Source organism: Ambystoma mexicanum, chromosome 13 (assembly GCF_040938575.1).
Source record: "Ambystoma mexicanum isolate Mex_15411 chromosome 13, UKY_AmexF1_1, whole genome shotgun sequence".
Taxonomy (NCBI): Eukaryota; Metazoa; Chordata; class Amphibia; order Caudata; family Ambystomatidae; genus Ambystoma; species Ambystoma mexicanum.
Genome location: NC_090938.1, coordinates 788,691,125 through 788,718,966, shown reverse-complemented (window position 1 = coordinate 788,718,966; position 27,842 = coordinate 788,691,125). Strand labels below are relative to the sequence as shown.

At 45.9% G+C, this 27,842-nt stretch overlaps 1 protein-coding gene and 1 long non-coding RNA gene across 6 annotated transcripts in view; one reads left to right on the top strand and one right to left on the bottom strand.

The window, feature by feature from the left end:
• LOC138521974 (decapping and exoribonuclease protein-like) overlaps positions 1–27,842 on the top strand; it is a 203,387-nt gene that overhangs the window by 119,990 nt on the left and 55,555 nt on the right. For all 3 annotated transcript variants that reach the window (XM_069635167.1, XM_069635165.1, XM_069635166.1), the window contains exon 4: positions 10,164–10,368. In XM_069635167.1, the coding sequence (XP_069491268.1) occupies positions 10,164–10,368 (205 nt within the window). The remainder of the gene's footprint in view (positions 1–10,163; positions 10,369–27,842) is intronic.
• On the bottom strand, positions 22,056–27,083 carry LOC138521973 (uncharacterized). 3 transcript variants are annotated; one of them, XR_011283200.1, is made up of 5 exons: positions 26,945–27,076; positions 25,234–25,304; positions 23,969–25,117; positions 23,351–23,530; positions 22,056–23,154 (listed from the first exon to the last, which is right to left on the bottom strand). It is a non-coding gene; the product is annotated as an uncharacterized lncRNA (long non-coding RNA). The 3 variants fall into 3 exon arrangements; XR_011283199.1 differs by having other exon boundaries at positions 25,234–27,083; XR_011283198.1 differs by lacking the exons at positions 25,234–25,304; positions 26,945–27,076 and having other exon boundaries at positions 23,969–25,227.

Sequence of the window (27,842 nt, the reverse complement as noted above, 5' to 3'; positions counted from 1 at the left end):
CGCTAGTCCCCTGATATCTTCTGAATTCGTAATTTGGCCAAAGAATGGCACAAAGGATTTCATAATATCTCCTAGAGTTTGCGCTGGAGTATTCCTTTTCACACCTCGTCGTGGACGAGTTTTTGAAACATCTGCAGTACTGGCAATAAATACCCCAGGTAGTAGAATCCCTAAATAGCAGGTTCCTTGCCAATCCCTGGGCAACCATGGAAATGCCACATCACTGCAAACAAAATAGACAGGTTCGCCTACGTACAGAGGTCTGTTCTCACTAGTCAAATTCGCAACGGTGGCGCACTTTCTAAAATTGCCCATTGACCGTGTTCCATTCCTCTGTATGCAGAAGGATACTGAATCGGGGCTATGGTTAACAGAATAAGATGGGCCTAACAGAAGCAACGTTTGGCTTACTTCTATTTGCAAAAAGCGAGCATCCCAGGGGCATCAAAACATGTTTTTCAAAACTATTTAAATTTGTACCATCAAAGTTCCCTGAGATGCTGTCATTCCATCGGCCAAAGAATAGTGCTCTAAGAGAAGCGTAACAGGCAGTTGTCAAAGGTAAAGGATGAATATACCAACCTAGCCCCTTATCCCCATGTTGCGGTAGATGTGAACAGATCCAACAATTGGTTCTATTTAAAATTGCATGAGTGCCATTCATAATTAACAAAAGGGTATTATTCTGATAGTTCCGTCTATGCGAAGAATCTCTAGGCGTGGGGATAACGGATACATTTTCAATAGGTAAAAAGTCCTCTAGCGGATATGCTTCCTCCAGATACCATAACTCAAAACCAACAGCTACTAAAAATCCAGTAATTATCACAAAAAGGCAACAATACACTTTGGGGTCCCCTTACATGCTTGATCACTGTCTCTGCTAGTCACATATTTATCTAAAGGTTTGTTACGAGCGGTAGCGGGTGCAGGCACTGTAGTCTTCAACCGAAAAACACCAATTGTTCGTTTGCTGGCGACTCCAGTCGCGCGTCTTTTTAATGTTTTTCCCACAACCCTTAGCCAACAGAATCTTCCCGTACAGTCGGGCCAAAAAACAAGCCCTCAAATGATTTTTTCCAATCGCACAGTCAGACCATGCTGTACGTTTACTTCCTTGGACGCAAATGATATTTCACAGTTTCTGGTGAGGACAAAGTGTCGTCACTTCCTCCTGGAAGTGGTGAATGAATGGAAATGGGATCAGAAAAGGATTGATACGGAGGTTCCACTGTTGGGGAGTGCGGAGACAAGATGGCCGTTTTGTCTGGCCTTGCGGATTCTGGAGCGGTCTCCGATCCTCCCTTGTTGGTTGTTGCTGTTTCAGGCACGCTAGTTACAGCAGTGGGAAAGGATTCTGTATCTTCTGTATCGTATGGCACGGGCTGTGGGATCCGTTTGGTGTGCGTCGCATGGATCCAGTTCTTATGACCCGCCACCCGCACAGCAGTCTGAGTGACTAGCAGGACTTGGTAGGGACCCCTCCACCGAGGTGCAAGGCAAGACGACCTCTCAAAAACCTTTGTGAGGATCCAATCTCCCGGTCGTAGACTGTGACCGGGACCCTCGTAACGTACAGGTAATGCCTCTCGCACCCGGTGATAAATTGAAACCAGATTTTTAGTGAACTGGTTACAGTAATCTGAAAGAAGCACATTTTCCATATCCCGCAAAGAATTGCTTTTTGGCAAACCCCAAATATTAGCAGGTCTCCCCATTTCCACCTCAAAGGGAGAGAGCCCAGTATTAGTTTGAGGGGTTGTTCTCTTCGACAGTAACACGATCGGTAAGGCGTCCTGCCATTTTAGCTTGGTGCCAGTGCACGTCTTAGCGAGCTTGTTCTTTATAATGCCGTTATGCCTTTCCACTAATCTGGCACTTTGGGCAGGTCTGGCTGAATGGAACCGTTTATCAATCTGTAATCCTTTGCAAATTTGTAGGATTACAGTAGCGATAAAGTGTGGTCCATTATCCGACCAGATGACTCTCGGCAGCCCGAACCTAGGAAAAAACTCTTTCAACAGAGTTTTTGCCGTGGTTATGGCCGTTGCATCTCTAACCGGGAAGGCCTCAACCCACTTACTAAAGGCACAAATGACAACCAACACATATTTAAGATTGTTACAACGTTCCATTTCAATAAAATCAAAGTGAACAACCTCAAACGGAACAGAAGGTGGAGCGAAACTTTCTCAAGGAGTCGAGGTACCTTTTCCTACATTGTGCCGCAAGCAGACCATGCACCCTTGGACAAAACGTTCTGCGGTTTTGAAAATCTTATCATTGGCCCATACACTGTGTAGCATTTTAGTCAATTTACGCGCACAAACATGTGTCGGACCGTGAGCCATAATAACGATCATTGTAATGTAGGCGTCAGGGAGTAACCATTTTCCTTCAATATTGTCCACCCAACACCCATCATCATCCAGTCTTCCTGCACCCTCGATCCATCTCTTAATTTCCTCTATGGTAGCATCTGCTTGAATGTCTTTTACAGCATCGAAACTTTCACTCAAAGTGCAAATATTTACAGTTTCTCTTACAGTATACATTTCTGAACTGGAATCAGTGGCAGTTTGTTTAGCTATCTGATCAGCGAAAGCATTCCCTTTTCCTACATCATCTGTAACCTTTTGATGTGCTGAACATTTTATAATAGTTAACTGAACAGGGAGTGCGAGTGCTGAAAGTAATCGCACTATTAAAGTGCCATGCTGAATTTTCATTCCGTGCGAGGTCAAGAAACCTCGTTCTTTCCAAAGTCTACCCAAGTTGTGGACCACCCCAAAAGCATACTGACTATCGGTATATATATTTACTGTAAGCCCTTCAGAAAGTTCACAAGCTCGAGTTAACGCTATAATTTCTGCAGCCTGCGCGGAATTATGCATAATTCTTTTGGTTTCCACAATCGTGTTTAAAGTAGTGACGGCATAAGCAGCCGTGGATGTACCGTTCAGAAGTTTAAAACAAGAGCCATCACAAAATAGCTCTACTTGTGGGCTATTCAAAGGCGTGTCTTTCAGATCGATTCTGCCTTTAGTCTCTTGTTCTGTCACATAAAGGCAATCGTGTGACGTGTTGTCACCATCAACAGTGTCTTGCGGGACAGGTAATAGTTCAGCCGGATTTAATACACAACACCACTGAATTTGAATGTGGGGGGCAAACAAGATTAGTTCATATCTTGTCAATCGTGCAGAAGTGAGGTGTTGCGTTAGAGTTCTATTCAATAAAATATCTACAGAGTGAAGTACCATTAGGGTTAACACATGACCCAGGACCATTCCCTCACTCTGTTTTACAGATGCAGCAGCAGCAGCAACAGCTCTCAAACATCTTGGCAAAGCACATGCAACAGGATCAAGGGCGGATGAGAAATAGCCGCATGGCCTATTCTTCCCTCTATGTTCCTGCGTTAACACAGCCAAAGCACATCCATCACGTTCATGCACATATAACACAAAGGCCTTGTTATAATTCGAAGTTTCTAAAACCGGCGCTGAACACAGGGCAGATTTGAGCAAATCAAATGCTGTCTGGTGTTCCAAAGTCCATGGCAATGGCAAAGAAATGCCCTTCTTTGTCAAAGCCAGCATTGGTTTAATCGTTAACGAAAAGTTAGGGATCCACAATCTACAGTAAGAAGCCATACCTATCAGGGCTCTAACTTCCTTCTGCGTGTTTGGGACAGACATGCCAGAAATAGTCTTTATTCATTCAGGTGTCAACTGTCTTCCCTCCTTTGACAGGAGGTAGCCTAAATAGGCGACCTCCTGACAACAATATTGGCATTTTTTAAGTAAAGCTTTGTGGCCATGTTTCGCTAGATGACAAAGCAACAACACGGTGCCTTCTTTACAGGTGCTCTCAGAATCAGCAGCCAAGAGGAGATCATCTACATACTGTAGTAATGTGCAAGTAGTAGGCAACTCGAGAGTATCGAGCTGCTCTTTCAATGCCCTACTATAAATACTTGGACTCTCAGTGTACCCTTGTGGTGCACGAGTGAATGTAAACGAGCCTCCACCTAGGGTAAACGCAAACAAATACCTGCTATCCTTGTGTATGGGAATACTGAAAAACGTGTTTTAAGATCAACAACGCTAAAATGAGTGGCAGAAGCCGGAATCATGGTTAGTATTGTTGTAACATCAGTTACAATAGGAAATTGAGGAGCCACAATTTTGTTAATAGCACGTAAATCAATTATAGAACGAAAGGGAATCGCATTATCACCTTTTTTGTATACTGGCAAAATGGGGCTGTTACATAGGCTACCCGTAATTTCCTCAATTACTCCACGATGCACAAAATCAGAAACTATACATTTCAAAGCCTGTTCGCCTTCAACTGAGATCTTATATTGAGGGATGCAAGGCAATTTTATTCCATGTTTCAAAATAATTTTAACAGGTTCAATTTGAAGAATGCCCACATCATTATCATCAATTGCCCATAAGCATTCTGGAACATTACTGAATTCTGGCGGTAAAGGTCGAGTCAAAAACTGAGAGGCGAGTGATTGCTGAGGTGAAATTGTTAACCGAACTCCGTCCGGAGAACAATGTATTACTGCATGCAATGCCTTCAACAAATTTAGCCCCAGCAAGTTCTCCCCACAGTTTGTGGTAAGTAGAAATGGACACTGTTCCATGAAGAGACCCAGTGTTATCGGTACCGGCAAAGAGACCGGACAAACTACAGGTGTGCCTGAAAACCCTACGGAAACGTTGGACTGCCCTACAGGGGAATATTTGGAACCCGTGAATGATCAATGGAACATTTCTGTGCTCCCGTATCTACTAAAAATAGATGCTTCCTATTTCCCACCGCCATCTCAACGTAGGGGCCTTTCTGATGAACGGGAATAGGCGTAGGTTCCAAATCCTGCTTCGGGCAATCCTAGCGAAACAGAATATTATCAAAAGGAAGCTCTTCAGAGAGGTACGTGGCAGAAGGGTGATCAAAAATGTTTCTATTATCCACAATCGAAACTTGCTTATCTTGTGAAGGAGGTTGCTGTGATTCTGGTGCAAACTGACCTCTGCCAGAGCCCCCTGCACCTGGGCGACCTCTGGATCGTCTACCCATGTTCCCAAATGACCTTTGCTGCAATGTCGGACATTGTGCGCGCCAGTGGCCTTCCTGCCGACAATAGGCACAATGGTTAATGGTTACCGGAGCCAAGGGCGCTCTTCCCTGTGGAATGTACTGACCTCTAAATTGATTAACCCCTCTAGGGCTTCTAACAATCTGTTGTAATAAAACTTTTGTTTTCAGGTCACCCTTTTTTTCTCAAGTTTTTCCTTTTCAGTATTTACACGATTTTCATAGTACTGAGCCATATGCAGTACTTTTGATTGAGACTTCGCCTGCCAAGCGCTTTCAGAAGACATAATATGTAACTGGATGTCAGGCAGCAATCCACGTACAAATTTGTCGACAAACAGCCTTTTCCCTGACTCTGTGCCTAAGTCTTGTCCACTGAAATCTGAAAATACCTGCTCGAACCGATTGAAGAAATCGGTAGCACCCTCAGACTTTCCTTGGACACAGGCCGTAAGCTTGTCCCAAATGATTCTTTTTTCAGGAACTATAGTTTTCAATTTTACAATAATTCTATCAGGCAAGGTTAATATCACTTGAGGCAGTCGTTCACCAGCTGGTCTTTCTCTATCTAGCCTAACTATGTTATCCCATGTATCGCCCAACCCAGGTATGTCATCTATAGTCCTAATCTGTTTCCACAAATCGACTGGCAGGAGTACGGGAAATAATAAATCAATATAACTTAAGGTGAATACCGACGACTGTAAGACCGACTCTATTTCTTTATAGAACCCGGTTGGATTCTTTCTTACATCGGGAATAGATTGCTTTATGGTGTTCACTTCCTGTCTTGAAAACGGGACGTGAACAAACTGTGATATGTAATGTGCAGGGATGTCCACCGCAAGTATTCCTAACGCAGCTTCGGCCGCAATCTCAACTTTCGGGACAAATGTCGGAGGGACCTCTCTCATAGGCAACTGAGAATTAGGCAGCTCCGAACGCTTCCTAAGCAACAGAGCCAGATCAAGCGCTAAGGCAGTCGAAGAAGTATCAACCGAAAAAGCTCTCTTATAAACACTCAACAATTCTGCGGGACAACAATTCTTTCTATTTACGCACTCGTTCTTCAGGTACTCCACCATTACCTGTATCACCTTCTTTTGCATTTCTAACGTATACTGACTATATGTGTCATATACTTCATCTGGAGTTATCGACATATCCGAAATCCATCTTATCGCATCTTTTACACAGATTTGTGCTTCCTCACCTTTTAATTCACGGCGAGGAGAAAACCGCTTCTGTAAATACATAACCTAAACTACCACCATCTGCTTCCTCGTTCTGTAACCCTTCCAACTCCTTCCTATACTCAAAAATCCTCTCAACATGTTCATATACCTTCTCCGTAGTATCTCTGGACAACGCTAAGGCGTTCAAATCCCGTAACCCCTGTGGGAAATCTACATTGTTTAATCTATTCCACATTATACTCAAATGAGTCCCTAATCCTTCAATAAAAACATTTTTCTCAGGAATACCTTTTAAATTTTCGAGTGTGGAAAAAACATCAGCTTGTTCCCCCTTCTCCATACAATGTTTAGCCCAAGCAATCAATTCATTCTTTTTGTCTGGGGACACAGTATTACGAGTCACAACCCTTGGTCTCGCTCCCTGGTCCACTACAAGCGATGTAGAAACACTTGTAAGAGGAAGAGTAGGCACATTCTGAATATCAACAGGTGGAGGCAAGGGGGCAGGCAAAGGAGCGACAGCTGGAAGAACAACAGGAGGAACAGCAGGGAGGACCGGAGAAACTATCGGAGGGGGAACAACAACGGGAAGGGGCAAAGCGCTGGGAGGAGGGACGTACGGAGGTGGCGCAGAGGCATCGGGCCTTCATTCATGCAAAAGTTTATTAATCAATTCATCTGACGTATGAAAATCTTTTGAAGGGTAGATTTTCTGAATGCCTAATTGAAACGCCCTGTCCGTGTTCCTAACTGACTCTAATTGTTTATTTTGGTCATATAACCATGCCTTTTCGACACTTGTCATATGTCTACGCATATGTTTCTCTCTACTCTTTTGTTGCTGCAAAGCTTCTGTTTTCCAACTGTGCAATGCGTCAACTGCTGCAGGTCTAGCCTTTTTTCTTTACTAATACAGACTCTAGATATTCTATACGAGGGATTTCAAAACTACCATTGGTTGGCCACCGAAGATTAGAATTATGTCTGGTCTGTCTGTGCCAAATATCATTAAATGCTATACTACCAAAGCCTTTCTTACAGTACATAGTACATGCCGGCGACCCCTCCTGTGGTGCGGGAGGGCTATCTTCCAAAGATTGTCTGTCGCTGCGGAATAATGCCCTGAAGCAGGCAGACAATTTCCCAGGCATATCAAAGTTCTGGTGTTACCTGGTTAAGAAATTGTGCTCGCGAGTACAATGCACCAAATTCAAATTGTCAGGGTTAAATTAAGAATCGGAACACGATTCACCTGACCAAAGGACTGGGAGGCCTGATCGGGTTACTAAGGACAATGCTAAGGACCCACGTGTCTGGTGATTTTCGGCAAATTTACCCACCTCGATATATGGACCCTCGTCAAGACGTCGTCTCGGGCTACAGCTCACCGTTCAGGGATTGGATCGTGCAGTTTTGTCGAGGAATTCGCTTCTCGTCTAGAGTGGCCGTTTCTGTTGGCACCGTCTGATCTCGGTCCGATAGCCGAGACAACCTTCAACGAGACAAAGTCGATCTTGAGGGTTCCTATTCGGGCGCCATCTGTGGAATCATAAAAATACAATATTAAGGCTTTTACACCATGCAAAGGAAAATACACTGACACAGGCTTGTAAAGATTCCCAGAATCTTTATTACAAAAACTGAACAGTATCGAACAAAGTACACAAATAGGAATTTGGCTGTCAATACATCACAGAGACCACCAGCAGGGTTCAATGTGAGCAGTGAGCAGAATTTGCTAGCTGGACATCAGCGTAGTTATACAGTTTGTTATAATGATATCCAGCCTCTTACAAGTTAATTATACACTGGGCTAGGGTCGCGCCAGGTTTGTTTCCTAATTTACATATCTCGTGCATGCGGTTTACTTTTAAATGCATTTACTAACAAACATTACTATTCTCTAATTTAACGTTACACTCTTTACATATTGCTTTAATACAGATCAAACAAATGTTTCGCATGTCGTATTTGGATAGCATTATTGTTCTTATATACTTGTAGGTTAACATTGCTAATTCAAGTAATCCCCTGATCCCGAGGTCAACAAAGGACAAGGTCTGCATGACCCTAACATGTAGTCTGAAGGCAGGTTGGACATTAACCCTCCTACAGAGGTTGAAGAGGTTAAGGCAAGAACAAGAGCACACGAGACGGCCATTTTAGACTACAGGGTGACTTTGTACAATAAACTAAAATGGCGGTTCTAACCTAAAATGGAGGCTCGATTCACTTGAGGTCCCGACCTTGTAATACGTATTTCCTCGCAGAGCGACTGGGCATAGGCCAACATATACAATGAGGACAAAACAATATTATCTCAGTTCTAACAAACTGTCCCAGCAACCCAAGGATGCTTGCCGGTGTTCTTCAGTCAGTCGCAGGCTCTTCTCTGTGTCGTTTCGGGCCTCTTGCAGCCCCTGCTGCTTTCCTGTGTGCTGCGGCGTCTTCGCGTTTGGTTCCTCCTGGGCTTTGTGTCTGCTGTTGACTGTGCATTCCAGCTTCTTCTCATGTATGGATCCGTGCTTCTCCATGGCTCCAGTCGGTCTCTCTGCGGCGGACCGGATAGCAACACCTCCATCTGCAGGGCAGCGTCCCCAGCAACGACCTTCTCCATTCTCTGCTGCGGTCTGCTTTCTGTATCGCGGTTCCTCCAGGGAGGCAGGGAGGGCTTCTCTAACCTTCCTGGTTTCCTGATTCAGTTTTGAATGGGTTCTGCCCAATCAGGTTTCAGGAAACACTAGACAGTCCATTCAAATACTCATGAGTGCTCTTTATGCTTCCGCACGTACAGTCAGTTGGTCTCTCCTTCGTCTCAGTACTTAAGGGATACATGTGCCTTGAGGAGTCCACACTCTTCCGCGTCCCAATACTTCCTATATTGGTGGTATGGCAAAAACATATAGGAACTCTAGGGAAGTTGTTGGTGGGAGGGGGTAGGAAGGTGTGTTAGGGTTAGGTGGGCTATAGGGATACCATGTTCTCCCCAGGTCATCACTAATCCCATAGGGGGGATCCCTACCCTTGAGATTCACCTGTGTAGTACCACTCCCAGGGGGACTATCGGGTAGCGGCCTCCCCTCCCTGGCCTCATGGGCAGGGGTTCCCCCTAGGGGGGAAGTGACGGCATCTGGGGATTCGTCACAGGCCCCATGTGAAAATGGTATCTTTGAGTGGGTCGTTGGGGGCTTCTGGTCAATGTCACAAGGGAATGTCAATGTAGGCCCGTACTTTACATTTTAGTGCCTCTGTTTTGTTTGACATGGTGAAAAATTGGGTTGCAAATCTGCTCTTCCTTATTTGTCACAGGCTTTTGCGCCAGCCTGGTTTCAGATGTATTGATTGGCCAGTTGTAGAACTGGTGTCTTCTTTGTGTTGCTGAGTAAGAACAGACTTGGAAAGATTGCGAGCATGCATACACACACACACACACACACACACACACACAATTATGTTTTAATAACAGCCTTGCGAAAGGGGCCTCAATCCGGCACCCGCGAATGGCCAATTACCGGGGTATTCCAGTCCCGCCGGACCCGGTGATTGCACAGGAGACCCACACATTTCTGGCTGGTGGGAAGGCGCCACATATTCCCTCTAGCTCCTAACCCTACTTGCCATTTTAGGATGTCAGGAAGAAAATATGTGAACTTAAAATAAAGGGACTCTGCTGTATTCAAATCAGATTCTCAATAGAGGGGTATCGTACTAGCTGGTCTATTCACAAACACCCTGTAACTGAAGCAAGTCGATGTAGTCATCGTTGGGCAGTAATGCTGTGACGGTAAAAAATTAGCTTTAGCTATTGTTTTTGCCAATGCTTAATTCAGTCTGGTTTCCTCTTTTTTTCAGCAACTCCAGGTCAAGCTCCGGACCCCTCAGGAGTGCTGGACCTCAATGATGGATTTTACTCCATCTCAAAGGTGTCGCTGAAGAGCCACTCCCTGCTGCTGTGCGCCGAAGTGGACTCCGAAGACCCCACAGTCCGCTACCTGAAGGCACCTGCCACCTATGTGGAGCTGAAGACCACTCAAGGAGACCCCGAGAATGTTTCAAGGTTAGTCTCCTTTTTACTAAGTATGGCCAGATGGAGGACAGTGTCCATGAGCCTCTCTCCTAACTCATTAACAGGATGGACAGCAGAGCCAAAGATTATTGCCGGGGCCCAAGGGTGCTGCCGGAGGTCTCTCCCAGGAGCTAAGTCCTGGTCTGGTATGCGTGTCTCTTGGTCCTGTTAGAATAGTTCACTTAAAGTGCTTTTACAACAAAAGACTCTACTCATGCGTTTCTCTGGGTGGCATTCATCTCTCTTCTAGACTGTTCTGGCAGGTGAAAGCTCCCATTACCGATGTCCGTAGGCAATGTGAGGGTCTCCCTCATGTGGTGCTGTCTGTAGAGATGGCTTTTGGTACTGGATTCTCAGGGAGGTGTCTAGTTCCTAACCATAGTTGCTTCCTCGTGGGAAGGCTCTCGCATCATCATGGGTTTCTGGTGGTGTTACTGTGGCTCCTCTGGAGCCCTACTATGGGAAGTCTCTGACTATGGGGGCTTCTGTGAGGTCTCCCTTCTGTGGTGCTGTCTGTAGAGATGGCTTTTGGTACTGGAGTCTCTGGGAGGTGTCTAGTTCCTAACCATTGGTGCTTCCCCATGGGAAGGCTTTCCTATCATTATGGGTTTCTGGTGGTGTTACTGTAGAGATGGCTTTTGGTACTGGAGTCTCTGAGAGGTGTCTAGTTCCTAACCATTGGTGCTTCCTCACGGGAAAGCTCTCGCATCATCATGGGTTTCTGGTGGTGTTACTGTGTCTCCTCTGGAGCCCTACTATGAGAAGTCTCTGACTATGGAGGCTTCTGTGAGGTGTGAGGGTCTCCCTCCTTTGAGGCTTTTCAGAATTGATCATAGCGGGATCAGTAAGTGGGTTTAGGTTTGCTCTCATTTGGTGCTCACCTAGGAGAAGGGTTACAGTACTTGGGTCTGCAAGTGATGTGAAGGTGCCTCAGTTTAGGGTCCCCTCCAATTCTATTCCCTGAACATAAAGGTGTCTGAGTAGTGGTAGGATCTTTGTCTATAAGGGCTCTTATAGAAGAAAGCGGTCTATCAGTGCCTCTATGAACGGCAAGCGGGACACTCAGCCACTCCACCCGTTGACTCCTGCAGCAGCAAATTAGTCCAATACACCCATATACGTGTCCCAGTTTCCCAGTGAAGGGCTCTCGTTTCCCAAAATGCAACCAAAGACTCTTGAAGACTGTCATCCAAATGGTGTTGTAGTGTTACATTATGCAGGAATGTGAAGGGTTAAGGAACCGCCGCCATCCTCTTCAATGGTTATATTTATTTTAAAGCACCACACAAACTCATACTGTGTACAATGAATGGCATTTAGAATAGGAATTAGAAAAATTCTAGTTCCCTTAAGTGAGTTTGAGAGATTTTATAGGAAAGTGCAAAGTCCAGGGGCCGATAAGAGTTCCAGATACCCTCTTGAATTGATCTGAAAAGACTTGGATTATAGAGTGAACAATGGAAAGTCCATTTAAAGAACTGTTGCAAGTAGACCAGGAGAATGCCCCCCTTCTCCTGGCAACATATTCCACTTGCGAGTAGATTCCACAGCAGTCTCTTGCTTTAGGGTCTGATTTATCAATTGTCTCTGGCCAGGAGAATGCCCCCCTTCTCCAGGCAACATATTCCACTTGCGAGTAGATTCCAGAGCAGTCTCTCGCTTTAGGGTCTGATTTATCAATTGTCTCTGGCCAGGAGAATGCCTCCCTTCTCCTGGCGACGTATTCTACTTGCAAGAAGATTCCACAGCAGTCTCTTACTCTGGGGTCTGATTTATCAATTGTCTCTGGCCAGGAGAATGCCTCCCTTCTCCTGGCGATGTATTCCACTTGCGAGTAGATTTCACAGCAGTCTCTTGCTTTCGGGTCTGATTTATCAATTGTCTCTGGCTAGGAGAATGCCCCCCTTCTCCTGGCAACGTATTCCACTTGCGAGTAGATTCCAATGCAGTCTCTCGCTTTAGGGTCTGATTTATCAATTGTCTCTGGCCAGGAGAATGCCTCCCTTCTCCTGGCGACGTATTCCACTTGCGAGTAGATTTCAGAGCAGTCTCTCACTTTAGGGTCTGATTTATCAATTTTCTCTGGCCAGGAGAAAGACTCCCTTCTCCTGGCGATGTATTCCACTTGCGAGTAGATTCCACAGCAGTCTCTTGCTCTGGGGTCTGATTTATCAACTGTCTCTGGCCAGGAGAATGCCTCCCTTCTCCTGGCGACGTATTCTACTTGCGAGAAGATTCCACAGCAGTCTCTTACTCTGGGGTCTGATTTATCAATTGTCTCTGGCCAGGAGAATGCCTCCCTTCTCCTGGCGATGTATTCCACTTGCGAGTAGATTCCAAGGCAGGCTCTTGCTTTAGGGTCTGATTTATCAATTGTCTCTGGCTAGGAGAATGCCTCCCTTCTCCTGGCGACGTATTCTACTTGCGAGAAGATTCCACAGCAGTCTCTTACTCTGGGGTCTGATTTATCAATTGTCTCTGGCCAGGAGAATGCCTACCTTCTCCTGGCGATGTATTCCACTTGCGAGTAGATTCCACAGCCGTCTCTTGCTCTGGGGTCTGATTTATCAATTGTCTCTGGCCAGGAGAATGCCTCCCTTCTCCTGGCAACATATTCCACTTGCGAGTAGATTCCACAGCAGTCTCTTGCTTTAGGGTCTGATGTATCAATTGTCTCTGGCTAGGAGACTGCCTCCCTTCTCCTGGTGACGTATTCCGCTTGCAAGTAGATTTCACAGAAGTCTCTCGATTTAGGGTCTGATTTATCAATTGTCTCTGGCCAGGAGAATGCCTCCCTTCTCCTGGCGACGTATTCCACTTGCGAGTAGATTCCACAGCAGTCTCTTGCTCTGGGGTCTGATTTATCAATCGTCTCTGGCTAGGAGAATGCCTCCCTTGTCCTGGCGACGTATTCCACTTGCGAGTAGATTCCACAGCAGTCTCTTGCTTTAGGGTCTGATTTATCAATTGTCTCTGGCTAGGAGAATGCCTCCCTTCTCCTGGCAATGTATTCCACTTGCGAGTAGATTCCAGAGCAGTCTCTCGCTTTAGGGTCTGATTTATCAATTGTCTCTGGCCAGGAGAATGCCTCCCTTCTCCTGGCAACGTATTCCACTTGCGAGTAGGTTCCACAGCAGTCTCTTGCTTTAGGGTCTGATTTATCAATTGTCTCTGGCTAGGAGAATGCCTTCCTTCTCCTGGTGACATATTCTACTTGCGAGTAGATTCCACAGCAATCTCTTACTCTGGGGTCTGATTTATCAATTGTCTCTGGCCAGGAGAATGCCTCCCTTCTCATGGCGACGTATACCACTTGCGTGGAGATCCACAGCAGTCTCTTGCTCTGGGGTCTGATTTATCAATTGTCTGTGGCCAGGAGAATGCCTCCCTTCTCCTAGCGATGTATTCCACTTGCGAGTAGATTCCACAGCAGTCTCTCGCTTTAGGGTCTGATTTATCAATTTTCTCTGGCTAGGAGAATGCCCCCTTCTCCTGGCAACGTATTCCACTTGCGAGTAGATTCCAGAACAGTCTCTCGCTTTAGGGTCTGATTTATCAATTGTCTCTGGCCAGGAGAATGCCTCCCTTCTCCTGGTGATGTATTCCACTTGCGAGTAGATTTCACAGAAGTCTCTCGCTTTAGGGTCTGATTTATCAATTGTCTCTGGCCAGGAGAATGCCTCCCTTCTCCTGGCGACGTATTCCACTTGTGAGTAGATTCCACAGCAGTCTCTTGCTCTGGGGTCTGATTTATCAATTGTCTCTGGCCAGGAGAATGCCTCCCTTCTCCTGGCAACATATTCCACTTGTGAGTAGATTCCACAGCAGTCTCTTGCTTTAGGGTCTGATTTATCAATTGTCTCTGGCCAGGAGAATGCCTCCCTTCTCCTGGTGACGTATTCCACTTGCGAGTAGATTTCACAGAAGTCTCTCGCTTTAGGGTCTGATTTATCAATTGTCTCTGGCCAGGAGAATGCCTCCCTTCTCCTGGCGACGTATTCCACTTGTGAGTAGATTCCACAGCAGTCTCTTGCTCTGGGGTCTGATTTATCAATTGTCTCTGGCCAGGAGAATGCCTCCCTTCTCCTGGCGACGTATTCCACTTGTGAGTAGATTCCACAGCAGTCTCTTGCTCTGGGGTCTGATTTATCAATTGTCTCTGGCCAGGAGAATGACTCCCTGCTCCTGGTCTACTTGCAACAGTTCTTTAAATTGACTTTCCATTGTTCACTCTATAAACTAAGTCTTTTCAGATCTTTCTAAGAACTTCTAAATATCGAGGTCCAGCTTTTATTCCCCTTTCTTATAGTGTCGAAACACCTCTTAGGGCCAACTAGTTTCAGCCAATTCTTTGTAAGTTTCACCACTAACGAGGGAAATAGTTCCTGGGTCTTTCTTGATTCTGGGTGCTTCCTATGTCACCACTGTGTTGAAGGAGATTACTCCTGATGCACTCTTGCTTGATATGACTGGGGAACCTCCCCAGACTCTACCCGGTCCTCCTGCTGTTCCTGTTTCCTGCTTCTGCCTGGTGATATGGCTCTGGTTCATCCCGGGGTCGCAGGTGTTTAGCTTCACTGTTCTTGGTTCCTGCGTGGCTCTGCAGCATTTTTTCGGCTGGCGGTCTCTGCATCGTTTCTGGACCAAATGGTCGACCTTTCTGCAGTCACGCAACCACCACGACTACTGCAGTCCCGGCCGCCTCAGAGAATGTGTCAGTGATGTCTTTCCTTTCACGTTTTCGCTTCTGGGGGATAGCTTATCCGTGTCTCCAAGCACGTGCCCTTCTTTGCTTTCCATTTTATAAAGTTGAGCTGACTCTTGTGTAACGTCAACTTCATGTTGCAATGTTTCTGTGACAATCTCTATGCCTCTCAGAGGTCACCTTGTCACAGTATTTAGTGGAATCTGCATATTGTTAATCCGCAGGTTTCTTCCATTATTCTTCGTCACAGTATTTTCAAACACTTGCGCCAGCAGTGACTTTAGCATATGTTATTACTGTCAATTGGGGAGAAGGGGGGAGACAACCCGGGTATGGTATTTTGGGGTGGGGTGTTAGGGAAGCTTTTCCGAAGGTGGATGTCCTCGTCCCCACGAGGGGAGTCCCTCTCTCCCCCATATTAGTCTCGGGAGGATAACTCAGGGGCAAGGCATTCTCCTTGGAAGCAAGAGGATGCAGAGCAACATAGGTTTGATCCTCCTCTGGGTATCAAGCACGTTATAAATAACCAATTATATTATTATTATTATATTACCACCTCTAGGGGGGTTGTTGGGTAGCAGCCTCACCTCCCTAGCCTCACAGGGAAGTGCTTCCCTGGGGAATAGTGATGAGACCTGATGAATCGTTACACTACCCCCACTCTATGCCCCCCACATTACCCTGTCCCTCCTCTCCTTGCACCCAATTCCACTGGCCCTTTCTACCACCAGCGGCACAATGATGGACTTTTCAGAGAGTCCCCCCACACCCTCTTTTCCCCCCACTCACTTCCATCTCTCCTGACCCTCAACTGTCCCATTCACCTAATCTTGGCTTACAGACCCAACCGTGGCGCCACCTTCTGCTCCTTGCCGTGCATTGGCCTTTTGCTAGGCAGAAACCCATGAGCGGCTCAGAGGCCTACAATGAGATTTACATGGTACTCAGACTCTCCCCTCAGGCCAAGGTGGCAGCTTTGATCAGTGGGAGGTAACCTCCTTTTTTCTCTCTTTTTTTTAACGTTAGTGATGCTTGAACTAGCTAGTCTGCCCAAATGGTATTGCACATTGTTTTGTTTTCTCCAGTTACATTGCACCTGAACAAGGTTAATAATTTCTCTAATGTGTTATCAAAAGGTTAACGCGTGATCAATCTGTATGAAGGAATGGTTTTGCATGACAATAGCACCCTTATGAAGGTTATGAAACAACAGTGAGTTGTATCACTTTGAATGGTGTGTGAGGGAAATCTGTGCCAGACAGATGGACCATTCACTGCCTGGTGTTGATTATAGTTCGTCACCTCGACCCGAGGGAACAGTCCGAGAACCGTATTAATCGGAGTGCAGTACCTGTACATTTACAAACAGCACCGTAATTAGGTTATCCCACTATAGTCCACATGATTTAACAGGGTCATTAATGTCAGAGCAACCCCTGCACCCTTGGCAGGAACAGATTGGTCCTAAGGGGCGAAAAGATCCCAGACATTTCACTGCTCAATATGGATTCCAAGATATTTGCATAATGTTTAGCAACCGTGTTAAACGAGCCTACCAACAAACTGATAGACCAGATTGCTGTCTTATGTCAGGGCGCAGCAGTAGACGTGGGACGCAAAGGTCTTACGTTTGTTGGCATAAACTTGTATCTTAGAGAAAGCAGGGAAAAGCCTGGTCTGTCTCGATATCTAAAATGTGCCATATAAAATGTCCCATACCTATTTCATCCCTTACACTTCAAAAGAAAACTATATAACCAACTCTACCCTGATTCCAGAAAGGTGGTTCCTTCCTTCTACTGGGCAGTTTGTGACTGTTGGGGGAATACCCCTCTTCCCCTGGCTGTCCCTAGGCCTTTTGATATAGTTTCACACAGATGGAGGGGGAGGTATCCCTTACTCAGGGCTTCTTAGGCAACTCTTTGCAGTTTCCCCCTTTCCTGAGCCTTTCTTAGGCCCTCTTTCAATATTCTCAATGATTTCCGTGGTTTTGCCCGAGGATATCTCCCTCCTCCATTTGTTTTCTCTTCACTTTTGCCAAAGGATACCTCTCTCCCCTTGGTGTTCCCTTCCAGTTATGTGGGCCATAGTTTTGCCAGAGGATATCTTTCTCTTACCCTGGTCTTCTCTTGACCTTTGCCAAAGGATCTCACCCCCACTCTTGGTCTTCTCTTCCCGTTATGTGGGTCCCAGGTTCTTTCATCAGGCTTATGATATCTCTCACCCAGGCCCGGTTCTCTATTCTGCCAGACACTGTTTCTCATATAAAGTCCTCTGGGATTCTTCCAAGTACGGGTACGAGGAACTGACAACTCTTGTGCTCTGATTGATTGTTCCCAACAAGTGGTTTCATCTTGGGGATTTCTCTTTTGCCCCGACTCAATTCGACTCTGCCCCCTCAGGGTCTTAACAGGGTCTTTGCTCTACCCCCTGCTTTGTAGAGCAATTCACAATTCCTCAACTCAGTTCTCTTTACGGATTTCCTCAACCCCAGGGGCTTGCTCCTAACCCCTGCTCCGCCGGTTGCTTCTCTCTCCAGCTCCCAGCATCTCTGGGTTTCTGTCGCCCCTGGAAGTCGTGCAGCGGTTCCACAATCCTGGGTTCCTCACAGATACAGCGGTTCCCCTTTCCGCTCTCCAGCTCGCCGCCAGATAACTGTTTCTCCCACTTTGGTTCACGTGTCTCAGCAGAGTGCTCCGCTGGGACGCGTCTGCTGTCTGTCCAGCGTCCCGATATCCTTCGGTCCCTGTTCTCCACACGGCAGCTCCCTTCAGCTCATTGTTCTTCCAGGGAGCTAGCATGTTCGTTTCGGTTCCATGGAAGGCTTTTCATGGTTTTTCTCATACTCATAGATAGGTCTACTCTGCATTAAGTAACTATGTGTAGTAAGATGAGGTAAAGGGGATGGGAGTGTGTGTCCCTAACAGTGTGGGGGGGTGTTTTTGGGGTTAGAGGGGTAGTTGTTAGACTGCATTCTCCCTTGATAGTCTTCCCTTCCTCCACAGAGTGGATCCCCTCCCATGGGATCCTCCCGCTGAGTACCATCCGCAGGGGGACTATCGTGTAGCGGCCTCACCTCCCTCGTGCTATGGGAAGGTTCCCCCTCTGCGGAAGAAGTGATGACTTCAATGTATTTGTCACACTAAGGATTTTAGCACGCAGGCATCTCTTTCAGGTGTTGATTGTTACGGTAGAGAATTAAGGGCCTCATTACGAGTTTGGTGATAGTTCGACAGTAAATCCACTGAATTACTCCCATACACGATTACCCTTACTGCCACTTGGTCCCGCGTATTTACAGCGCGATTATTAGTGGTGGTAGGGCAGTGTGAGTTCCCATTTCTGGAGTCCATAGGACTCCACGGGGATCCCAACAATTTTGCTAATTTATGGCAGTAAGGTGTAAGATTTACCTCCAGCTCTTAGCGAGAGGTAAATCCTCCACCTTACCACCAGACTCGTAGTATAGCGGTGTGGTAATGCAGCGCCAATGGAATTACCACCACATTATTGCAGTTCCTCCTGCACTGCTGTACTTGTAATGAGGCCTAGAGTGCGATTTGCCATGGAAAGGCATTTAATACATTGTTATTGTACCTTCTGGGAACGTCCCTAACCTCAGGGGGATCCACTGATCCTGCCCAGTTAAAGGAAATCTGCCTCGACTTTATGACGGAGACATGTGCAGCAGATATGGAGCAACATTAGGCGAAGACTTTCACCCTACACAGGGATCAAAGACCTCACCACCAGTATCCGTAGATATCAATATTGTCTACGTAGCATCAAAAATAACTGCGATTTCATGGATAAGAGATCTGCATCCTAAGCAGTTTGTTTCGAGAGGATAGCTCAGGGGCAACGTGCTCGCCTTGGAAGCAAGACGACGTGGAGCACCACAAGTTCGATCCCGGGGTCTACGCGTAGAAACCTCTGGGTATTAAGCGCGTTATAAATAACCAATCATATCATAGCAGAGAATGCCGGGATAGATAGAGCGTCTAAGTAAACGTGTATCCAATTTGAGCCGATTTACGGTCATAGGGCTTTCAAGTTTGAAAGTCTGGATTTAGAACGAAAACTTCTGTTCCCAAACAAGAACTTTGCAGCAGCGTAAAATATTGGCGTACACAGATGAGGTCAATTCTCTATGTATAATTGGAAGTAAAACATGAAGATTATGAACTGGCTAGGATGGAATGGGAGCATGCTTGAACATACACAGATCATATTGGCTATTATTTGTATTAATGTTTGCATTTATAGCAGCACACTAGACCCTCAGGTATCAGGGCCCTAGTTATAGTACTAGTCTCTAGTAAGTTAATGTATGACATATTAAGGGTTGCCCAATTAAAAACACCATAGCTTTGTGATGAATATTTTCTGATATTTTTGTCTGTATTTTTCCATTGTTGTTTTTTTACCCCTGCTATTTGTATTTTTCATGTTTATTTTTGCTTTAATAAAATGAAGCCGCAGTTAGTATTTTCCAATTTTATTTGATCTGAGGTACTTTGAAGTCTTAACCTCCACCTAGCCGGCAACATCATCATTCATATTACCCAATCCACCAGGAAGGTTGACTCACTTCAATGAGCTTGTTCCTAATTGGCTGAGCCCATGGGGGGCTGTCACTTTCACTGCTTGGAAATGCCTGGCACTGGCTCCACGCCTGCTGCCCTCGTCTTGGTTTCATCTCCTGGCTGCCTCTTCACCTGTTTTTCTATATTTTGCAAATGTGAACCCGGGGCAGGGCGCTCAGCCAAACAGGTGGCTGGAAAAGTGGGCGAGAATACACTGTGTACTGCTTGCTTTTTCCAGCCACCTGCGGCCTTTCTCTGAGTGGCGCCAGCCTGATTGTGGGTTGGCAACAGGGAGCATTGTCATCACCCTCTACCCAAACTATCTTGCACCCTTTCCCCACCCCTCTCTCTATCTCCCCACTTGCCTGCTGGAACGTTGCTTTGTGCTCCGGTCCCCAGCCCCATGGCCGCCATGAAAATCGAAAAGGGACTACGTCCATTTACTTTGGGGTGGCCATCTTGATTTTTGATTTTTTACTGGAGAGTGGGCTCGTGCAATATGCGTGGAGCCCACCTTCTGTAAAAAAAAATAATAATAACACAACTATGGACAAAACCCGGCGTGCAGATAACTATTACCACCTGCTCTGGGAGGGCTGACAGGGATACCTTGGCTCGTGCTGGCGGGCCGATACCGGCCCTGTATTCTACCCCGAGCTGGGGTGATTGCTACATTAATACAGGTAAGAAATAAACGTATTCTGTGTGTAGTCATCTGTATTTAAAAGTGCAAAAAAATGTAGTTCGAGTTTTGATACCCTTTATTGGGTTAACTGAACATTCTGTGCTGCAATAGAGTAACGCATTAGCTTTCCCAGTCGCAAAAACATTCATCAGATGGCAACAGACAAAAGTCAAAATGCCTCTTGCCATCTGATGAAGGCCTTTGATTGACCTTGAAGGCTAATGCATTTTCTCATCGCAACATATTTTCAGTAAGTCTAAAAAAAGTTATCAAAACTCAAACGTGCGATTTCTGTATTTAACAGCAAGAATGGGAGATCAGGCACCCTACTTACATTTGATAAGATGTCAAAGGTCAGCAGTATAAAGTAGTGGCCATTCTGATTTGAAACCTACATAGAATGGAGGGGACCCCCCTACGTTTGCAAATGTTTCCCTCTGTATAATTTGTAGCTATTTCCACCACGGAGTGGAAAGTCCAGGTGTAAAGCAATCCCTAGTCAAAAAGGAAGATCATCCTGGAATCATTCTGGAGTCATCCGATGACTCCATTCTAGAGTCATCCATGGATAGTTCAGGAAGATCATCCAAAGTATTCCCACAGGCCAAAATATGTAATGAGATGATGACTCTTGAGTCATCACAGAAACTACTCCAGGATGAGTTTGAATTACTTCCAGTGATGATCTTGGATTACTCTAGGATGACTCCATGAGAACTTCAGGATGAGTTGGGATTACTCCCAGATGACTTCGGATTACTCTAGGATGACTCCATGACAACTCCAGGATGACTTCATGACAACTTCAGGATGGGTGGGGATTACTCCAGGATGACTTCAGATTACTCTAGGATGACTCTATGACAACTTCAGGATGAGTTGGGATTACTCCCGGATGACTTCGGATTACTAGAGGATGACTCCATGACAACTCGAGGATGACTTCATGACAACTTCAGGATGGGTGGGGATTACTCCAGGATGGTTCCATGATAACTTTAGGATGGGTTTTGAATTGTGAATTATTGCAGACCACTCCAGGATGAGTTTAAATGATTTCAAGATGCTTCCAAAAGATTTAGGAAAAGGGGTTGGATTACCCCAGGATGTATCCCTTTTGAGTAAGATTGGTGGCATCACTTTAGAATGACACTATTTAGACTTACGTATAGTGTACTGGAAAAACTCCTAGGGAATTTTGCAGCCGTCACTTTCCCTCTTTGACTTCTATGCTATAGCACCCAAATGTCGTTAACTAAGCTGATTTAGCGTACAAAATTGCAAATCCCCCCATGTCACGAACCAATCTGTAAACTCCCACATTTCATTTCTCACCTCTAGCTAACATGTCCTCACACCCAATAAACTCCCACAATTACAAAGTGCTGCACTAAAATACACAATCTTCAAATAAACCCAAGCAATGGCTTCCTTTTGGTTTAATGCACCCGAAATATGTTAACTAGAAGTCCTTCCTGGTAGAAGCAATGAAATCCCACAACAATCCTATAAAAATCCAAAAGCAATGCAAACCCAAGACAATCCTATAAAAATCCCAAAGCGATGTTAACTATAACCCTGAAAAGAAACCCTCTTGTAGGCATTACACTCACTGGGTCTTAGTCGTCATTTGGGTAAAATGATATGACAGTCGAACAAGGCTAATGGGATATTATCTATTTTTAAAAAAGAACACACCTGCTTTTAATTAAATTGCATTTATTAAAAGAGGCACAATGAGGTTCAACCTGAAAATGGGCCGATATACACAAGCATGACTGTAGCAATCCCAGAACTGGGTACTTTACAATTAGTGCACATGTATGGATTTTAAAAAAAACAATACCAGCCAGGGAGTCGAACCCGGATATACCCAGTAAGCAAGAAGTCAGGTACGGACCAAGCTCACAGAGCAATTGTGAAGCAGGTACCCAGACTCAGCACAGCTTTCAAGGAAGTTAGGTGGGGAGCCAGAACCAGGCAATGAGTTAAATTGAGACCCAGGGCAAGCCCAGGGAGCAAGGGTGGAGGAGGGACCCGGAACCAGCGCAGGGAGCCAGATGGGTACCCAGACACAGCCCAGCAAGTAAGGAAGTTTGTTAGGGACCCAGAACAAGCCAGTGAGTCAAATGGGGAACCAGAGCAAGCTGGGGAGCGAGGGATTCTGATGTGGACCTAGGGTAAGTCCAGGGGAGTCAGATGGTGACCCAGAACCATCCCATGGAGCAAGGGGGGGCACAGGCACAGACGAGGGAGTTGGGGGGCACGTCGCATCCCAGGGAGGAAAACGGAGGTGTGCACACAACCCAGAGATTAAACAAGATGGTGGTGCAGACTCATCCCAGGGATCAAGCAAGTGTTGGGGCGGTCCTTGATTACCCTTGGGAGCAGAGGAGAGGGAAGACGCAGACCCAGCCCAGGACGCCAAGGGAGGGATACCGGCCCACGGAGCAAGAGAGTAAGAGAGGGGAGGGCACAAAACCATGTGAGGTAGCAAGGGGTGGCGGGGACTCAGCCACAACGCAGGAAGCAAGAGGGCCGGGGGGCCCCAGACAAGTACAGGCAGCAATGGAGTTCCCCTGAACCAACCCAGTTAGCATTTTATAATACAATAACTAAATGTTTTGAAAAATAAGATGAATTTTGCATTCTGTAAATAGTGACTAGACTTGCGTAGAAAAAGACAAGTCTGGTGCCTTCTGCTTCAGACAGTAGATCCCAATTGTGTTCGGCAGTGCTTTTCGGTATTCAACAGCAGAGTGTTCTCCAAAGCCCATTTCTGTTGCTTTAATGGATACATTCTGAAATGCAAAAAGGAATCATTCTGTAGAAATTGTTTGAAAAGAGCTGGAAAAAGATGCTTAACAAACATAACTTTGCTGAAGAAGTGCCTGGCACAGAGATGCCTGGATGAAAGGAAGTGCAGTAGACAATTAGCAGTGTACAAGCTTCAAATAAATATATTTAACATATGTGTTCTGAATGGCATTTATGTACCTTTTATTGCTTCTTGTCACTGACAATCCAATGTTAATCTTCCCTTTTCTGCCATTTTGCTACATTCACGTGCCAGCGCTTTTTTCAGCAGGTAGCGGGCCGAGGTGCTCATCTGTCTTTTTGTGCCGACATCACAATCTCCCTTGGTTCACCATGTAGCCTGTAACGAGACGAATGTTCCTATGTGTATATAAGAAAAGAAAAATGATTAGATTTCTCAAACCTGAAAAACTATATCAAGATCTGGAAATTGTTCAGATTTCAATATTTAATAAAGCCACATCCACAATTATATGCTCTCTTTTTGGCGGTCTGTTTATCTTGTTTCCTTACTGCTTTTCTGCCTAACTGGTTATTTATTCACATAGTATCGTGCTTTGGTGAAACAGCTTTGTAAGCACAATACATACAATTGTAGATCTGTAGGCTTAGGCATATAGTCAATTGCAAACTTTACAAGGGTATCAACCCCAAGATGTCTTCACAGGAATGCCGGGGTAGAGGCGAGAGATGAGGCAGGAAAAGACTAAGATTTCACTGGCATATTGACTGAGAAGATAAAGCATTACATTTAATAGGGGTGTCAACCAACTTGCTTTTTACTCAACGAGTGCTTACTTCTGATGCTGATGCCGGACCAGGATCAGGCACTCTGTGGTTCCGGCTCCCCTCTTTCTTCACTGAAGAGCCAGTTCCAGGCAGTGTCCGTTGGGCAGCTTCCGATGCCAGTCCATTCTATCCCAGTACACCGAAATAGTAGCACAAACATTAATATTACACATGACCAGTGACCAAATTCCCTTCTGCCCCCAACTGCTTCAAGGCGAAACAAAGGGAGGGTGGACAACAATCATACTAAGCCAGGTGACATTCGGATCGCGCTAGTGCGTGGGAAGGGGGCAGGGATAGTGCAGTACAAGATGATAGCAATAAGTAAGTGACGGCCAGCAAGTGGCAAGTGCATGGGTAAGTGCAGACATCAGGGGGCTGGTAGGGGGACTGTAGGGGTTGCTAGGTGGGCAGTGCAGGTGTGAGACGCTGGCGGGGGAGGGACCTGGGTCCGTGATCAGAGGGTGTCCAGGTAGCCAGTGCAGTTCAGGATACAGCCAGGAGGTCAGCAGAGGAGAGGAGAAGAAAAAGCAGAAGCAAAGAGAAAGGTTTTGAGGTGCTTCCGGAACCAGAGATGATTCTCCTCAAGTTTAAGGGAGGCTGTTCCAGAGGGATGCATCAGCCGAGGAAAGAGATCTACCACCAACTCGTTGTTTGGAAAAGCGACTGACCCTGAGGGATTTGGAGGCGGATGAGCGAAGAGCACAAGAAGTAAGATATTTAGGAAGAGAGAGTTGAAGGTGTTGAGGCCCCAGAATGCCTTGTGGACGATGCAGAGGGTTTTGAAGTTAATCCTTGCAGCCACTGGGAGCCAGTGCAGAGATTTCAGTCCTGGAGAGATACGATCCCTGGGCTTGAGGCCAAGGACAAGTCTTGCAGTACTGTTCTGGATAAATTGCAGGGGGTAGAGAGTAGAAGCAGGCAGATTTAGAAAGAGGCTGTTGCAATAGAGTCCAGCCTAGAGAGAGAGCTCTGGAAACAGTGAGCTTCTGTGGGGAAGCAGAGGAAAGGAAGAATACCCCTGAGGAGGTGCAGCTGGTAGTGTGACTTCTTAGAGACGTCAGAGATGTGAGGAGAGAAGTAGGGTGTGGCGTCGAATTTGATCCAGCGGTTTTCAGAAGCATAAAATTGCAGAAGTGGTGCCTGGCACACGGATGCCTGGATGAAAGGACGCGCAGTAGACAATTAGCACTGTACAATCCCCAAATAAATATATTTAACATGTGTGTTACCTTCATGTCACCCTAGGGACTCAAAGACTGCACACCCCTTACCTGGGTCGACAGCAGCAACAGGCTGAGGATCACAGGAGAGGCCGCAGCATCTCCTCCATCCAACGAGCTACCTGCAAGAAGTAGACACAGTTTCAGGCTTGGCTGAACCCCTTCCTAGAGAGTGCGGTCTGAGCCTAGCTGCACGCGCATAATGACGCAAAGGCACAGAATTGAAAGCAGAGCACCAAAAGTTTATAGTCAGGCAAGGCTGCAAACAGGAGCACAGCCGAACGTCTGAATTGGGTCTTACTCCCCCCCCCTCCCCTTCTCAGAGCAGGATGTTACTACATCCGGAACTAATAGTTCGCCTGCAGCTCCAACACAGCCCCCCTTGCACCTCCCCCAGCTACCTGAGTCTACCGCACCAACCATACCCCTTCCAGGCGGGCTTCCTTTTGTTGTGCAAAAAGTAAAACACAGAGAGCGAACCAAATGAAATAACAGCGGATTTCCCACCTGTTACATTCGTCCGTGGTCGCAAGCTAGCACCCCATTTTGCTGCCCTTACACCCTGTGCCAGGCTTCCAAGAGGAGGGGGGGGGGTCTGTTATTTACCTGCACAGCTGCGAGTAATGCAGCCATTATGGCAGGGATGGAGTGATGCCCTGAGTCTCGCGAGATGACATAGTAACCACATTCCAGGATACGCTGGGGTTGCACCGATGAATACATCACATTTGCCAGGGCTTGTCTGCAATCATGGCAACAGAGACCACACGTTATACATATAACTTTTCCTTCAAGCTGCCTTGCTATCTTTATCATTTCTTTGAAATGCCCATTAAGTACAACCGAAATGGGCATGAATTGTTTTCTTACCAATTTGATACTGTAATTGTATTGTTCAAATTGTTCCATAACATGTAAAAAATTACTTTCTAGCGGGTACATAATAATTCTTTACTTCCGAATCCTTCACATGGCGCCGAAACAACTGTGGGTTTGCCCTGAATAATACAGCGTGCGTGCGTGCACTGTGTGCGAGCGAGAGACAGCTGGCCTGCCAACATAGAATTTTGAACCCAGATTGCCCTGGTAAACAACCCTAATGATCGCTTTATATTCCAGTGACACGTATAGTTTCTGGTGTGCAGAAAATCCCCGTTGATTCCAGTGGCATCAGGGAACTGGGGACCGGTGTATTTTGTTCTCAGTTGGCATCTTTTACACAGCCTGATCGGTAGGGGAGCGAGAAGAAAGACTCTGCACATGCACGAACTCTGTCGACAAGAACACAAGTTTTATTTGAATTTGTTATGAAACATTAGCGTCCCATATCTCCTTTGCCTGCAGGACATCCAGATTTCACGCAGGTAGGGCTTCATTGCGTGCGTCGCAAAGGGAAGGAGAAAGGAATTATTTTTCAGGGCGGCAAAGGCAGCAATGGCGGCGCCTATAAACTTTCCTCGAAGTGCATTCACATAGCGACTGACATTGAATGGGGAGCGGAGGGCGAGTAAACAAAAGTGAATTGGGGTGAAAAGGGCATCTACTTAAAGGCCTGCTTTGGCATAGCAGCGGCTCTGGTAGATAGGGGACACAGACTTTGCCGCGCTGATTGGGACAGGATGCTTTTGAACAAAGGCAGCTACGGCTCGCCTTGTAAATCAAATTAATGTGTCCTTAGAGACACGCAGATCCCCAGCATGCCAACCGAATGCCTTAGAATTAAATAAGCCCAAAAATGCCCACAAATGTACTGCCTCCTTACCTTACTGTGGCTTAATTTGCTCAAACCACACGGACGGATCATGCAGGTCAAATTCTCTTTATCCGCCATTGCTGCACTTGACTTCCAGAAACGGAAGCCTTTGTGTAGCCCAACGGACCCAGGAAAATAGCACAAACATAGCCAATCAAATTGTGACCAATCAACTCCAATATTCAGTGTCAATCAACAATTATTTATTTATTTATTTATTTATATTTATTCATACTGTTGTGGTTAAGTAAATCTTTAACACACCAAACAATAAAATACAAAAATACATTAACAATGCAATACAGTACATGTAACCCATATGTTATTAATAATTAAAACATTAAAACATCCCATACTCTGTCTGTTAGGCTTCACTCCTAACAGAAAGAGTATGGGATGAGGTGTGAACGCACTGCTTTCCCTGCGCTACTCTAAATTCTTTAATACACAGTTATGAACCCTCCCAATGGTATGTATTTTGCCAACCTCTGAAGCCTGAAAACTAGATACACGCAGGATTGACATGTGGCCAACTTTGCACCAGACCTGCCGATGAAATGGCCAAGCGTTAAATCTCAGTTACCAGTTTAATGGTATCCACTACTGAGTTTAATTTGCTTTCTGACTTTGAGAACATTCAGACATGTAATTGCTGATTTTACGATAGCTGGCAAGCTAGCAATAGCCGGGAAGATGACTCAAGAGGTTGAGCGCTTGCTGCTGCGTTATGTGTGTGATCTGCAAGTTGCAGGTTCGAATCCCGGCAAGGCCAACTCAGCCTGTCATACTTCTGAGGTTGATAAATGCATACAAACACAGGTTGGGTGTGTTTTGTTGTATATAAAGCACTTAAGTGAAAGTGCTATATATTAACATATCATTATCATTTGGCCTTGGCCATCTGCTT